The 15,239-nt window shown below is 42.4% G+C and overlaps 2 protein-coding genes across 8 annotated transcripts; one reads left to right on the forward strand and one right to left on the reverse strand.

Annotated features, from left to right (window-relative positions):
* The first annotated feature begins 754 nt into the window (after nt 1–754).
* Nucleotides 755–4,711, forward strand: LOC119318385. 7 transcript variants are annotated; one of them, XR_005154092.1, is made up of 6 exons: nt 755–1,089; nt 1,199–1,527; nt 2,237–2,357; nt 2,632–2,784; nt 2,876–3,065; nt 4,036–4,701. XR_005154092.1 is itself a non-coding variant. In XM_037592938.1 (5 exons), the coding sequence occupies exons 2-5, from the start codon at nt 1,315–1,317 to the stop codon at nt 4,090–4,092; spliced, it is 486 nt and encodes a 161-aa protein (XP_037448835.1). In that variant the 5' UTR covers nt 755–1,089; nt 1,199–1,314; the 3' UTR covers nt 4,093–4,711. The 7 variants fall into 7 exon arrangements, 2 of the variants coding, with proteins under 2 accessions (XP_037448835.1, XP_037448834.1); XR_005154090.1 differs by having other exon boundaries at nt 1,199–2,357; XR_005154091.1 differs by having other exon boundaries at nt 1,199–2,357; nt 2,886–3,065.
* Nucleotides 4,712–7,423: 2,712 nt separating this feature from the next.
* LOC119316102 lies at nt 7,424–11,272 on the reverse strand. Its single transcript, XM_037590467.1, has 9 exons — nt 10,785–11,272; nt 10,547–10,667; nt 10,347–10,442; nt 10,116–10,235; nt 9,237–9,347; nt 8,890–8,919; nt 8,546–8,650; nt 8,415–8,456; nt 7,424–7,752 (listed from the first exon to the last, which is right to left on the reverse strand). Exons 1-9 carry the CDS (start codon nt 11,270–11,272, stop codon nt 7,666–7,668), a joined length of 1,200 nt encoding a protein of 399 aa, XP_037446364.1. The 3' UTR covers nt 7,424–7,665.
* Between the last annotated feature and the right edge of the window lie 3,967 nt (nt 11,273–15,239).

The following is a 15,239-nucleotide window of genomic DNA, read 5'->3' on the forward strand; positions in this document are numbered from 1 at the left end:
TTTAAAAAATTGAGAACTTTGAAATAAAATATTTAATAATTCATAAATTTTCATGGATTCATAAAATATTTGTGATTTTTAAAAAATATTCGCATCTTGCAAAAATCTTCACAATTTCGAAAAATAAGTGGTTGAAAAATAAAAAAAAAATCATGATTTTTGTAAAAAGTTCGTGTATTGAAAAAGTTAATGAAACTGAACAAAATTTCACCAATTTAAAAAATGTTCATGAATGGAAAAATATCCTAAAAATTCAAAAACTGTTCATGATTTACGAAAATCCAGATAAAAATTTCGCTGATTCTACAAATGTTCGCCGATTCAACGAAATTGCTTTAACAATGTTCATAATTTTTTTGCAAATAGTATAAATGTTCGTTCATTTTGAAACTGTTCATAATTTTAGAAAATGTATGAAAGTCTGTAAAAATGTTCATAAATTCGAAAAATGTTCATAATATAAGATGTGTTCACGAGTTTAAAAATGTTCATGATTTTTAAAAATTGTTCACGAGTTAACGAAAATGAAGGTGATATTATATCTCCTGATGGAGCAAAATGTGGTCATGACCACAGGATGTTATGATTTTTTTTCTCTATCGTTACAACGTACGGGCCGTTTTACTAGTTATTAGGTAAAAAGAAACCCGGCCAGTTCAGAGTGGGCCTCGCACGTCAGGTGCTCTTGCGGACACATTTTTTTAGACAAGGTCTTGCGGACACGTGAGACAGTCCGGAGGCCTTTGACGACGGCGCTGTGCTGCGTGGATGTGATGGGTCAGTCTCGCCGTCGAACCCCATCCCCCGTGCTCGCGACCGCACGCTAGCCGCCGCCCCATCTTCGTCTGCTCCGGTGCTCCCCTTCCAACTCCGACGCCAAGGAAGCGAGGGCTTCCCGTCGGCCGCTCGCTCGTAGCCTGTACCCGTCCAGCGCGCTTGGAGAGGGAAGTTTGGCGAGGGTTTCGTCTGCGGGCACGCGGTGGGCGGAGGACTTCGGATCTGCCAGCACCCAGTAACGGAGGAGTCCTCCCGCTCTCCCTCTTCCCCGCGGTTGCCGGCGGCCGGCGCTTCCGGCTGTCGCGAATTGAGGTGATTCCAGTCTCTTTATCTCCTTAGAGAAAGCTAGTACATGATTCCCTGATTTGGTGATGCCACATTCGACTGCGCCTGGTTTGCTGATTTCTCTCCGCTCCCGCAGTGCCCGCCACCTGTTCGACGGAATGCTCGAGATGGCTGCTGCGAGTGACCGAGACCCTTTTGGAGACCTCCCTGGAGAGCTCCAATGGCGTGTCCTGTCCTTCCTGCCGGCGGACAATGCCCTGCAGACCTGCGTGCTGGACACCCGCTGGCGCGACCTCTGGAGGCACGCGACCAGCCTGCTATTTGTCTTCGACGGGCCAACCTTCCCGCGATACAACCGTTCGATTTGAGATCGATGCCTATCCCGACGATGAGCCAGAGGACACGTTCACAAACACCAGGCTGTTGATTGACTATGCTCTAGCATGCAAAGCTGAGGAGCTCGTGGTAAGAGCTGCTGATGTTCAATATGACCAACCAGTGTTCGATGTGCCTCTCAGTCTCATCTCCCAACACCTCAGGACCATACACCTTGAACGGGTGAACCTTGACTGCTCTGACCTGAAGTTCTCAGGCTGCCCAGTCTTAGAGGATCTAAGGGCGTGTACAATGGTGGCATATGGATACATATGCCCCATAATAAAAAGTAATTTGAGGCATCTACGTTTATTTTTTCTCCTTAATGCAAGCTACCATTAGTGGGCCTCATTAAAAAATAGAAAAATAAAGACTCTAGTACACATGCATCTCTACTTTTTACTCCAACCTTTTCAGCTTTTGTTGCCGGACCACACATTTTCTCTTCAAGCACCCGCCTCCTGGAGAGGATCCCGCTTTCCTATCCGAACCTACTTTACGTCATATCTGATCCTACATATCATGCGAGGCATCACCTTGAGGCTATGCATTGTACATGCCCTAACAATTCAATTCTGCAATATCCATGCACGCAAGATGTCATCCAAATCAATAAAGCGCCTATACATCATCGACTGTTGTTCTTTACCTGACATCATGTGCCTTCGGATTTGTGCCCCGAGTCTTATCTCACTGCGCTAGAGGATTTTGAAGGCTTGACACCTTTTCTTGAAAACATGCCATTGCTACAAACAACTCATGTTAACCTTGATGATGGATGCCATGATCATTGTCGCAGTAATCGGGGGGTTTGTGATAATTTTGTCTGTGGTTGTCATACTTATCCTGTCAAGGAGGGGGTGCTTCTCAATGGTTTGTCCAATGCTGCCAAGTTGGACTTGATAGCTTTACCTAAAATGGTACGCTTGCCCTTACTGCCGTTTCTACTCTTGTTATTTGTCACCCAAAGTTTGTCTTGTCATATATCTATCCATTGTTAGAACTGCAGATAAACAAGCTGTTTACTTTCATTGTTGCATTTTGGTACTTTATCTTAATGTAATGCGTCTCAAGTCGATGGCTAATAACATAATGTCTTGATTGGATAAAATATGATACTTCAGGTTCTTATAACATAAATTATTTTATCCTCTTGAGTCTGAATTTATTTTTTATTCTTTGCAATTTGTCCAGTTTCTCTACAGATGGGATTTGAAATGGTGCCCCGTCTTTGGCAAATTAAAGACTCTGTTACTCAATAAATGGTTTACGGCTATTGACCTAGTTTGCATTCTCCAACACTCTCCAGTTCTTGAGATGCTCACTCTTCGGTTCGATAACACTAAGGTATATGCTGTATAGATAACAATGTTGCTGTTTTATTTAAGGTGTTATCATGGATGCTCAATTTGTCTTACGAAGTGCTCTTATCTGGTAGAATATTGTAGGAGCAACAGGAGCCCAGGAAACAATAAAACAACCACTTACGTGTGCATGCCTTAAGTTTGTTTACATTGAATGTGAAAAGGTTGATAAGGGGGTTCGTGAAATTTTGAATATGTTAGGTAGATTCGGCATACTTCGTGACCAAATTAGCATCAAGGAGGATCCACGTCCGGACTCAGATTGTAAGTTACCCTTCCTACCTATTCTAACATGTCTGATATAATAATTAGGATGTCTGATACCACCCCCAAATCCATCCAGATTTTGTATCCATTATCCTTTTGTATTAATTGGATTTGAATGCTGATGGAGTTTAGAATGGCTATTGTATTTCAACACAGTTTATTATTCTGTAATTTCTGATGACACTACAATAATTAGCACAAATTTCTGATGTGTCTAGATCTGTACCAGCCATGCAAAATATTTTTATTATTCTCTTCTCTTTTTTTTTCAGTTCAATAAATTATCTAATCCTTTTACTGTTTGGTTGGTGATGAAAATAGTAGCTGTAATCATCTTGAATTCCGTAATTGTTGGTGACACTACAATAGTTAGCACACATTTCTGGTGTGCTTATAGATCTATACCATCCATGCAAAATCATTTTTTTAATTCTCTGCTCTTCTTTTCAGTTCAAGTACTTATCTTATCCTTTTACTGTTTAATTACTAATGACAATAGTGGCTGTTCTCATCTTGAAATCCAGTTTAACTTTTCTCTCATGTTCCATTTGGTGGAATACATTAACCAAGAATAGATACTGGTTAGAATGTACTCCCTCCGCCCAACATAGCTTGCAAAAAGATCTTATATTATGGGGCGGAGGGAGTATAATATAGTGCTCTGCATCCATCCAGCAAGGATGGCCTTTGCATCACTTTATTTACAGTTGCTCGAGGCCCGAGCCAATTGTCAGTCTGATTAACAGAGACTGATAGCGTAATGGCATACATTCCACACTTGTTTAAGCCTCAAGCAGTCTCGAGGCCTCTCTGTATGGTCATATTTGCGTTGGTGTTGCCCTTACAAGGCTCTCTGTTAACAACTACAGAAATTTGGTCAGGCTGTAGTATAATTCCTCTACATCAAACCGCTACCCAGGATATTTGAAATTCTCTTCTATGTTTGTGACTTGCCTTGTTTGTGCAGATTCGTCTGCTGATAGTGACTCCACTGATAGCGACTAAGATGTGTGGTCGGTCATGATGTTCGCCTGAAGACTTATGTTTCTCTGTAAAGAATCTGCAATGGTGGCCATGTGTTGGTCGTTAACCTGTGACTGTGAAGTTCTGTTTTTGCTTCCCATCTTTGGTCTCTGCTGGAAATCCGTCTTTGTGGTTTGTTTGGTGCAACTTAACAAGACGTTTTCCACTTTGTCAGGAATCTGCCGGGAATCTAAATGATGGTTAAAATGTTGCTATGTTTTTTATAATCTGCCGAGGAATCTAAATGATGGTTACATACATATTTTGTTGATCATCATCAATATATTACCAGTATTGTAAATGCATCTCTTATGTCCCTGTGCGTCATCAGTATACACCGGAACTGTACTATTCCTTCAGATCGAAACGATACTGCTCTTCCCACAATCTTCAACATATCAAGAGGAAACTTAGTCCGATCTGAAGAAATAGTCACGTTGCTGCTTGAGTGTAACCTCAGAAGAAGTTGAAGTTAAAATTATCATTCCCTTTCAATGTTTCATCTTGGTCTTGAAGACAGGATGGTGGTTTTGAACCTCTTGCCTCTGTCCAGTCTGAAACTTGCTGTCTTTGTTCTGATTCTGGTCATCTTGTGCTGAGTATGATGGTTTGTAAGTCTCAGATTTGATACCTACAGATATATAAGCGAGTGAATGGGGTCATTGGATGCCACGTTGCGGCAACAACAGATAACTACTTTGTTCTTGTTTTTCTAATGATTTTTGTTTTCCTGCTCCGGTGCAACACCTGCCAATGCTTGAAGGAATGTGCGGTATGGCTGCGGAAGTTGTCGATCATCGCTTCGGCCTCCTCCCCGGTGACATCCTATGGCGTGTGTTGCCCTTTTCATCGGGGTCGTTGGATGAGGCCCTGCAGACCCGTGTGCTCGACAACCGGTGCCGCGACCTTTAGAGGCATGCAACCAGGAGCACCTTTAGAGGCATGCAACCAGCCTGCTCCTCATCTTTGATGAGAGGTCAGGAACCTGACCTACAAGCGTTTCGAAGAGTTGGCAAAGCTGGCCATACATGATACATCTCAATGGAAAATCAATGCTTATAGTGATGGGGTTGATGGTGTGCCATAGAAACCGTTCACAAACACAAAGTTGTTGATTGATTACGCTCTAGTGATACCACAAGTCATGGGTCGCCGACGGGGCTTGACTCAACTCGACCCCGCGCACCGTGCTCTCACGGGCTCGCTCTTCCACGACCGCAACATCGGCAAGCAGGTTGTCAGGCTCGCTCACTGACGAGTGAGTGAATGTGCGTACGTGGAAGATCGATCATCTGTCAACAATAAGAAACACTAAAATTAAAAAACGAAGAATCATATATAGTCTCTCCTTTCCAATTTATCAGACCCACCAAAAACATCTACCATTTCAGGTTTTAAGGCCCACGATTACTCTAAAATAGTTGGCACCCATTTTTTATGCGCCTACAAATCTGTACTAACCATGCAAATCAGTTTTTGTTTTTTTACTCTCTTCTCTTTCTTTTTTAGTTCAAAAGTTCTATTATCATTTTTCTGCTTAGTCACTAACAAAAACAATAGCCATTTTCACCTTCAAATTTAGTTTAGCTCTTCTCTTGTGGTCTATTATGTAGAATACATTTTATTAAGAATTAATAGTGGAGGGAATGTGCCCCGCAAAAAAAAAACAGTGGAGAGAATGTACATGGTAATTGTTGCATTTGCCTCGATGCATGTATTAATTGTTGTGTGAGCATGTTGTCAGTTTGATTAATGGAGATTAGTAGAACATGTTCCAACTTCTTTCAATCCTAAAGCCGAGAAGGTCTGAGGTGCTCCAACACTCACATGCTCCCATGTTTACAAATAAATAAATAAATCAAATTTAACTGTTTCAAAAAGTTCCAAAATAATTGTGGATGTCAACAAGACATGCTTCTACAGTCCCTCAAATTTTAAATCCAAATTCAAAATACACATGGAGAAAGAAAAGAGACAAATCCAACATGAATAGTGTCACAAAAAGACAAAAGCAAAAAATTTCACACTAACACATCTAGATTTGTCTTTTTTTTGCTTCCTGTGTTTATTTCGAATCTGGATTTGAAAGTTTAAGGGGTCGTAGACACATGTCTTGTGAACATTCACAAAAATTTCAGAACTTTTTGTAACAATTAAATTTGATTTTTAAACATGAGATCGTTAGAGGACTTGTTATTCTCTCGCCTCAAGCCCTCTCGAATCTCGAGGCCTCTCTGAGTGTCCATATTTGTGTTGCTGTTCCTCACAAGGCTAAACTCTTTTAGCAACTAACGAATTTAGTCAGGTTGCAGCATAAGTTGCTCTATATGAAACTGTTGTGAGGGATATTTGAAATTCCACACTAGGTCAACCGAGGACGTCTTCTTGCCAAACTTATAGTGACTTGTCTCGTCTGCACAACGTTCTTTTTCTTCACATATAGCGAGTATGATGTGCACTTGGTCTTGATGTTCGTCTAAAGACTTCTGTTTCTAAAGAATCTGTAATTCTGGCAATGTGTCTCTGCTGGAAATATGTGTCTGATGCAACTTAGCAAAACGGTTTCTACTTTGTTGAATTGGGAATGTGCAACTTAGCAAAATGATAGCCGTCAGAACATTGCTATGTTTTTTAATGGAGGTTGGGAAGCGCATTGAGATGTTTGTGTTATCGGCAACGGAAACTTGTATCCTTTTTTCTCTAGTACTATGCTCAGCTCAGGCCAGCTTCATGCCCTGCAGGAGTGCTTAGAGAGACTATCCTAGGGGTCATCTTCAACGATAACAGGTTCTTGAACATAATTATACCTATTTATCTCTGCACCAAGCGGACGCCCCACATTAGCGTGGTGGTTGGTGCATGCCGTGGATCAGTGGTGACCGCTTTGCCATGATCATGGCTAGGAACTCGCTGCTCACAGTGCATCCACCCGCCACCCACAAGAGACATCAGGAACCTCATGCTCATTGATGCATCTGCAAAATGCACAACCACCAACATGAGGCATTTCTAGTTCTGTCATGTTTGAGGATGGCTCCTGCGATGATAAACTAGGATTCATAGATTTTTGCCAATCGATTGGAAGTATTTGCGATGATACTATCTTTTTGTTTTCATGCGGTATTCTTATGCCTGGTTGCACCATCAGAAATAATAGAACAAACCTAACAAGAGAAAGGCATCAAGTTCAGCGTTTTCAGTGTGCATCATATGTATGTGTCACCCATTGCTAGAACAGAATGCACATGCAAGAATGCACCGGCAAATGCTAGCTAGAAGTGTGTGGATAACAGTCTACAAAAGTATATCCATGTGATACGCAGGATCGCATACAAAAAGAACAATGCATGGCGGCCGCAACCGGCCTCGTAACCACAACCATGATGTTATCTAGACTTTCTTTAAAGACATCTACATCACAAACTTGGATAATAAGTAGCCTATTCAACCAGTCGTCCCTCGTACCGTTGATAGTAGTCCAATAACAACAAATTTCAACCCAACAAGTGGCTACCAGTGTGGAGGCAGGCAGGCCCTTGGATTTGCTGCATGTGAGTATGAGTAAACTGCATGATCAGATCCAGCCCTTGATGTCCGCAAACGCAACCGCGGCGACTAGGGCACCCCCTAGATGAGAAGAGCCTGACACGCGGCTCTGACCCTGAAAAAAATCAATAAGCACCTGTTAGTTGCATTCTAAACACGAAAAGGCATGAAGAATTCATTTTATCAGAACATGAATAGTACTTTGGGTATCAGATCACTAACAACATTAATTGGACTAATATGCAGAAATTAAAGATTTCAGACAGGGCTACATCTTTAAGAAATGGTGTAGTTTGACATGGCATGACTAGTATATTAAGTGGATGACACTGCAAGGCGAGAGAGTGACTCGAGGTAGATGTATTGCACTATCAAGTAGAAGCAATGATCACAAAAAGGTACAACAAAAGGTAGAAAACCATACGAGGAGGATTACAACCAAAAAAAATCAAATGATTATATACTCAGTAATGCACATTAATCATATCGATGTGAATTTACGACTATCGCGACTCTCCCCAGGTCTGAATATTGAGCCATATTTTAAACCCCACGTCAATTAAAGACCCGGAGCTATATGCATCATATGGTTATGAACCACACACGTGCAATTCACAAATTTTTGATTTCAAGTAACAATACATGAAAGTATAAGTGATGTCGTCAAAAATCATGGCCAACGAACATAAGCTACAGTCGCACAAATAACATCCGCTTATTAATAGAGAATAAACATATAAAGAAAAAACAACATAGATATTGCAATTAAATAAATACCTTCTTGACCCTCCACAAATCAACAATAATCGAACCAGCTCCCTGAAATAAGTATAAGACAAAGAAATTATGTTCTCACTAACTTGCACCCACATGTTTAACATATCTTTCAATTAAAAAAATCTCCTCACCACTAATGCAGCTGGAACAGGAAGAAAGAAGTGTAAGTATATTAGTTTCTTTGGATACAGAAAGATCTCGAGAAGAACAGTTGCATTAACTGCAGCACTTGCACCCTGAGTGACATAAAATTAAGGATCATAGTTAGTGTGCAACATCCAACATTTGTACAAAAACACCAACGGTTTCCATTTAGTGGTTTCATATTATACCAAGAAATCACTGTATCGATTCCCCTCTGATCATCGCATTTTCCATAAAATATTTTTCTTCGTATAAAATGAAAAATAGTTGGTCGGTCAGCGCAAATTTCACTGTAATAGATGATGCGAATATAAGACAGGAATTCACTTACAAGGCAAGGAGTTAACCATCCACCAGGACCCTGCAAGAGAAGCATATATTACTTGTGAAATTAGGAAGATTATCAGTTTACCACTGAACTTTAAAAAAAGTCTGAATCAATGCGAAGTTTCAGATCTTAGCACTAGATCCTAGACGATTTGCTAGCATCCAGTAGCTAGCATGAGCGGCGAAGTGACTGAATACCAACCTTCTCACACAGAAGTACCACAAAAAATGAAGTGGTAAACCCAAGATAATCATATCATAGGATTTCATTTGATAATCAGAAGTAATTGATGTCCAGGATTTGGAATCCAGTTCCCTAATGCATATACGTTGATGTCGTAAGCATGTTACCTGTCTCCGTGAAGCTAGAAATAACATTTCAGCCAAGTAGAACAGAGCCCCATTAAGTGCTCCTGCTACGTACAACTTCAAAAGAAAAGCAGGACCAAACTCTCTTGCAACCTGATGCAAAAAAAGAAGAAGAAAATTCAAACATGTGCTAGAAAGGTAATAATTGGTCATCATACAAAACATACTACCAAATGTTAATATTGGTTAATGAACCACAAGGTTGGTGATAGGGTATCATTGCTCTTTGTTGATACTAAAATTCAGTCCAACGGATGGAGTATATATCTCCAAAGTCTCGTGGCGCTAGTACAACTTTTAAAAACACTGCCTTACATTATTAGATAATACACGTAATAAAACATTATTAGAATAGTGAAAAGCGGTGATTTCATTTAAAGAAATTCAGGCGAAACCAAGTGCTTTTGGTAGAGTAAAAGTGTATTACAGTTTCACCATGTAAGAAAAACAGAGGATAAGCAGAGGTAATTCACTCAATCAATCCTTATCAAATACTATAATGTTTCATCTCTTTTAGGAACAAGCGAGTAATACTACCACTTGCTTGAAATCTACTCTCTCCGTCCCATAATATGTTAATACAACCAATGCACTATCATAAAACTGGATCATTTTCGCGATAAATAAATAAATATTATGGTACGGAGTGAGTAGATAAAAACATATTTCCAGTCAAAAAGAGGCATTTTTATCAAGAAGCATGTATAATAATGTTAGTTGGAGTGCCAATACAAGAAGGCTAATAAAGAGCAGTCCTATCAACTGAATTTATGCATGCCCTTGGAAATTTCAGCCTGACAAACAAGCATGTGATAGATTTCTACATCGACCGGCAACAAGATGAGTGAAGGGATTCATTACACTTGAGCCGAAGAAGTAGAGGCCAAACATATTGTTTAAGAGGTGTTTAGGATCTACGTGGCTGAAAGCATACGTGAGCAATGTGTGGAAACGCCAACGCACCAAACCAGGCAGCGAAACCTGCATGCATGAACGCTCATCGACAAAATCACCAGGTGATAGTACTAGTATATTAATTTCCGTAAAAATTAATTAACCCTTATGTTGTGTAACCTAGTACTAACAACTAACCATGAAATGTTTCACCATGAACGCTGGATCCACGAGGCTGGAGGTGCTCATGAGCAGCGTGTGCAGACGTCCGCCCAAGTTCAAGTCCAGCGAAACCTGCTCATATGTCCACAGGATCGTCGAGTGATTTTGTTTTGTGGTTTATGATTTATTATATTTTGCGGGTAGTGATTTGAAACCAGCATCAAGTCGCTACTAACCATGTAAGGATCCGCCATGAAGGCGGGATACGCGAGCACGCGCCAGAGCATGAAGACGGACGCGTTGGCGCCCAGGAGCATGAGCACCATGTGATCTGCGGGGGTCGTTGTCCAGTGCGCCCTGGGTAGGGGTAGGGGAGGCCCCATGAACGAAAGGCGTGAGCAAACGACCAAAAAACACGCAAACTTTCTTCTCCCCGGACCCGGAGGAGTAGCGGAGGACGTACGGACGGCGGACCGAAGCCTGACCAGGGCGCGGCGTGGTGGAGCAATGCCGCCGACGACGAAAGGAGCCAGCCAGACATCCCACCTCGCTGATGGAGGCCGAGGGATCCAGCGCCGCGCGCGGCCGGCACGACGGCCGTGGCGCTCGTCGGCAGGAGCGAGCCAGCGCTGCCGGGCGGGGACGGGGAGGCGGAGGCGGCTGCTGCTGGCGGGAAGGAGGAGCTGAGGAAGCGGCGGTTGGGGATGGGTGGCGCGATGGCACGGCGGAGGGCTTGCTGCGCGAGGAGGGGGAGGGGCCGGAGGTGCAGCCTGCAGGGCCGCCATTCTGTTGTGCTTTGCTTCCCCGTTGGCTGTCCCCGTTGCTGGCGCTGGGTTTTTGATTCGAGCCCGGCGCGCGTTGCTCATGCACAGCCGCAGCCGCAGAGCGAAGACGTACTGGTCCGCAACGGCTTGGTCCACGGGCCACTTTGTTAGAGCATCATCACTACGGAAAGGAATCATTTTCACGCAGTACCAACGATCTGCTGATGCAAGACCACTTTACTCCCTCCGCGCAGTTTGACGGCTCAGATTCATGTTTTGACCATTAATTCTCATACAATGTACTATATAATATTGAGTGTTAATAACTTAATGGTTATGACGACGGTACGATCGAGCGTGCATCCGCTGGTGCGAAAAAAGGAGGCGATGAGAGGGGGGCGATGGGATGCAGAATGCGGGGCGGGCACGGAGAGGGGTGATAGCCGACTTAGCCATGCCAAAGAACTTGCAAACGATCTGCGATCTCCGACAATTGTCCCTCCCCTCAGCAGATTTAGTCTAGAGGTTGTCCTTTGAGTAGATAAATAAGCGCGCCGTTTCTTAATGACTAGTCGTTCGTTTCAAGTCTTAAGAAAGCGGCAGTTTCTTTTTCCAAATGACCTTATTTCGAGAATCAACTAACCGACAAATCCGTAGCCCAGATGATTCGCTGCCTCCCCTTAGCCTCTACTACCTCCGTCTGAGTTTATTAGGCCTCTTTGTATTTTGGATCCAAGTTTGTCCATGTATTTAACTAAAAATGTATAAAGTATATGTTACACAAAGTATATTGTTGAATTTGTATTTGAAAGAGGTTTTCTATGATATAGTTTTCGTGACATATAGTTATATTTTATTAGTTAAATTCATGATCAAACTTTGGCTCAAAATAAAAGAGGGTCCCCAATAATTCTACACTTACGGGCAAAATTTCCACGGAAACCACTTACGGACTCCTCTCCACCAGTCTCTCTTCCTCCTCTTGATTTCTAGTGTGGGACCCACTCTCTACTGATTCCAATCAATGTTTCCCAGCTCAGCCTGTAAGTCCATTCAGTAGGAATGAGCGCGTAAGTGTAGCATTTCTCGTCTAATAAACCCGGACGAAGGTAGTACTCCATTGTCCTCAAATTAATCGTTGCAACATCCATCAAGGGTGGTCATGTCGCCCACAAGCAGTGGAGAAGCCGGAGTAAGTTAATGCGCCGCTGCATTTCCTCAATCCCCTTCGCTTCCCCTCTTCTTCTCCCTCCCCAATCCACCCAAACGCCGCCGCCCTCACCTGGCCGGTCTTGCGCGCCCGCTAGCCCCACGAGCTCCTCACTGACGGGACGCCGGCAGCGGCAGGACGGCCGGATATCATCGGCGTCTTCCTGCTCCCGGGTCCACGAGTCAAGAGTTCAGGTGATGTTTCGTTCTTCCCTTCGTTCCTGACATAGTGATGTGAATCGATCCAAGATCCGGCCATTGAGGCGAAGGATTCCCCTCTTCCCTCATGCTTCTACTACTAATTTTGTTCTCCCGCTCCCGCAGCGCCCACCACCTGCTCGACGAGATGCTCAAGCAGGCTGCTGGCGCCGGCGAGGACCCCTTCCGCCTCCTCCCCGACGACCTGCTCCAGCACATCCTGTCCTTTCTGCCGGCGGGCAATGCCATGCAGACGTGTGTGCTCGGCACACGGTGGCGCGACATCTGGAGGCGCAAAACCAGGCTGCGCTTCACCTCTGACGACTGTTCAAGTTACAGATGCGAGTGTTTCAAACAGTTGGTGAAGCTGATAATCCACCTCTGACCCACTGCAAGATCGAGAATCCAGGCATAGGTGGGAATGGGACTGAGACGCCGGGGTCTGAGACCTATGATGATTCATTCACAACGACCAAGGGAGTGTTTGGTTTCAGGGACTTTTTTTGTGTTGGGACTAAAAAAAGTCCCTAAAAGTCCTTAGCAAACCAAACAGGAAGGGACTTTTTTGGGACTTTTTGCTAAAAGTCCTTAGAAGCACCTTCATGAGAGTCTTTTTTAAAAAGTCCTAGGGACTAGAAAAAGTCCTAGGACTAGAGAACCAAACACCACCCAAACTGTTGATCGACTACGCTCTAAAGTGTCAGGTCGAGGATCTCGCAGTTTCTGCTGCTGACTATGATGACTTACCATTACTCTCGATGCCCATCTCATCTCCCGGCATTTGAGGGTCATAGATTTTGTACGTGTTGACTTCGTAGATTTCTCGGTGGATTTTTCGAGCTGCCCAGTATTAGAGGAGCTAAGAATGGAACATTGCAGCACCTACGCTCACAGGATATGTTCTGAATCACTAAAGCATATGTCGTTCATTAAGCATTATTCTTTCCCTGAGGATTTCCACATATATATTGATGCCCCGAGTCTTATCTCACTGGAACTAGATGAGTTTTAGGGCTTGACTCCTTGGTTTGAGGAGATGCCATTGCTGGAAACAGCATTTGTTATTCTTGAAGGTTCATGCCACCATGATTCCTGCGAAAGTAACCAAACTAACCATGAGGATTTTAATGACCCTTCCTGTGAATGCTGTGATAATGAGTGTGGATTTTGTCTAACTGCTTGGGCGCACAACGCATATCCTGTCCATCCATTAAGCGTGCATGCATGTCAAATCAGTACATCCATCAAGCATGCATGCAGGTCAAATCGGTTGACCCTATGGTCAGGTACAAAGAATCTCACTAGCCTTTTCAGCCCCATGTACTAATTAGCTACTGCACCATATTGGTAGAGAAACTTCTATATAAATTGTGCAAAATTTAAATTCATTTATGTATTTGAGTTTATCATAACCAGCTCTACGAAACAAGTCCAATATCAATATGTTTCTAACAAAGTTCCATAAACTTTTCATAAAAGTTCAAACAAGCTGTTCATAAAATTCTTCAGGTCCAAATACATTTTTGGAAAAGTTCTTTAGTATTTCTTACAAAGTGCAGACCCAATATTTAGAAAGTTCTTCAACTCCTGGTTCTACTTATTTAGAACTTTACAATAAAAATTATAAGTTCTCCATTGTTTCCAGCAAAGTTCCTCACTAAAAACACTGATAAGCTACTATAAAATTGTATTTCAATTTCGGTTAACAAAAATGTGTTTAAAATTTATGCAAGACTGATCTTGTTCTAAAGATCTTAACGCCGGAAGATCAAATATACAAATAAAAATAAAAAACAAAAGCCTTATTTTTAAGATATGAACCATCTAAACTGTCAAAAGAAAACTAAAAGTAATGAGTTTTGAGGAGAGAGGAAAGATGCTGTATGCATGCATGTGTTCATGTAGGCATGCATGTGTCAGTGAGCAGAAAAAAAGACAGGAAGAGGGGCCATGCGCATGCAAAGGGTGTGGATCCATATGGAGCAGCAAGCAAGCGGCAGAGATACTAGTTACGCGCACAACCGGTTAGACAAAGCCTTATTCGTGATAAGAGAGTGCTTGCTTCTCGACAAATTGTCCAATGCTGTTGATTTGGTATTGGCTGCTGAACCTGGAGTGGTATGGCTTGCACTGTCTTTCTTACTCTTATTGTTATTTGCGAGTTGCCACCCATGATTGCTCTTGTAGTATTTATATCCATTGTTAGAGCAGCGTAGTCAAGTTGCTTATTTACATCAGCACAACATGCTCACTTTATCTTCACCCAGTGGGCCCTGAATCAATATATGAATTATAGTTCAGGGGCCTATTTTGTAGTTTTTTCTTTTCTTAGTTCTGAAATTACAGTATCTGACTGAAGTTTCTAGTAATTATTTTGTCTTAAAGAGTCTCAATCTTTTTTGGTCCATTTGCAATTTGTCCAGTTTATCTACATATGGGATCTGGAATGGTGCCCCGTATTTGGCAAATTGAAGACTCTGACACTCAATAATTGGTTTATGGCTATTGACCTAGATTGCATTCTCCAACATTCTCCAGTTCTTGAGATGCTCACTCTTAGGATCGATATTGTCAAGGTATAGTAATTTTATACAAATATGTTCTTGTATCAGTAATATGGTGTTATCTTGTCAGTTTTTCTGTCTTGCTGAATGTTATGTATCTTGTAGAGCTCTGTAGGAGCAACAGGATCCAAAGAAACTGTAGAACAATCCTTCGTGTTTGCGCGCCGTTTGGCGGTCACCATTGAATGTCATGA

This window comes from Triticum dicoccoides, chromosome 6A, assembly GCF_002162155.2.
Source record: "Triticum dicoccoides isolate Atlit2015 ecotype Zavitan chromosome 6A, WEW_v2.0, whole genome shotgun sequence".
Classification (NCBI taxonomy): domain Eukaryota; kingdom Viridiplantae; phylum Streptophyta; class Magnoliopsida; order Poales; family Poaceae; genus Triticum; species Triticum dicoccoides.

Excerpts from the sequence above, each read along its gene's own strand:
- LOC119318385 (XM_037592937.1), top strand. The coding sequence starts at position 1,315 with ATGCCCTGCAGACCTGCGTGCTGGACACCCGCTGGCGCGACCTCTGGA. Across the intron at positions 1,528-2,631 it reads GCAAAGCTGAGGAGCTCGTG|TTTCTCTACAGATGGGATTT; the intron begins GTAAGAGCTGCT and ends CAATTTGTCCAG. Across the intron at positions 3,066-4,035 it reads TCCACGTCCGGACTCAGATT|ATTCGTCTGCTGATAGTGAC; the intron begins GTAAGTTACCCT and ends TTGTTTGTGCAG.
- LOC119316102 (XM_037590467.1), bottom strand. The coding sequence starts at position 11,272 with ATGATTCCTTTCCGTAGTGATGATGCTCTAACAAAGTGGCCCGTGGAC. Across the intron at positions 8,651-8,889 it reads GATGGTTAACTCCTTGCCTT|GGTGCAAGTGCTGCAGTTAA; the intron begins GTAAGTGAATTC and ends TATGTCACTCAG. Across the intron at positions 7,753-8,414 it reads ATTTGTGGAGGGTCAAGAAG|GGTCAGAGCCGCGTGTCAGG; the intron begins GTATTTATTTAA and ends GATTTTTTTCAG.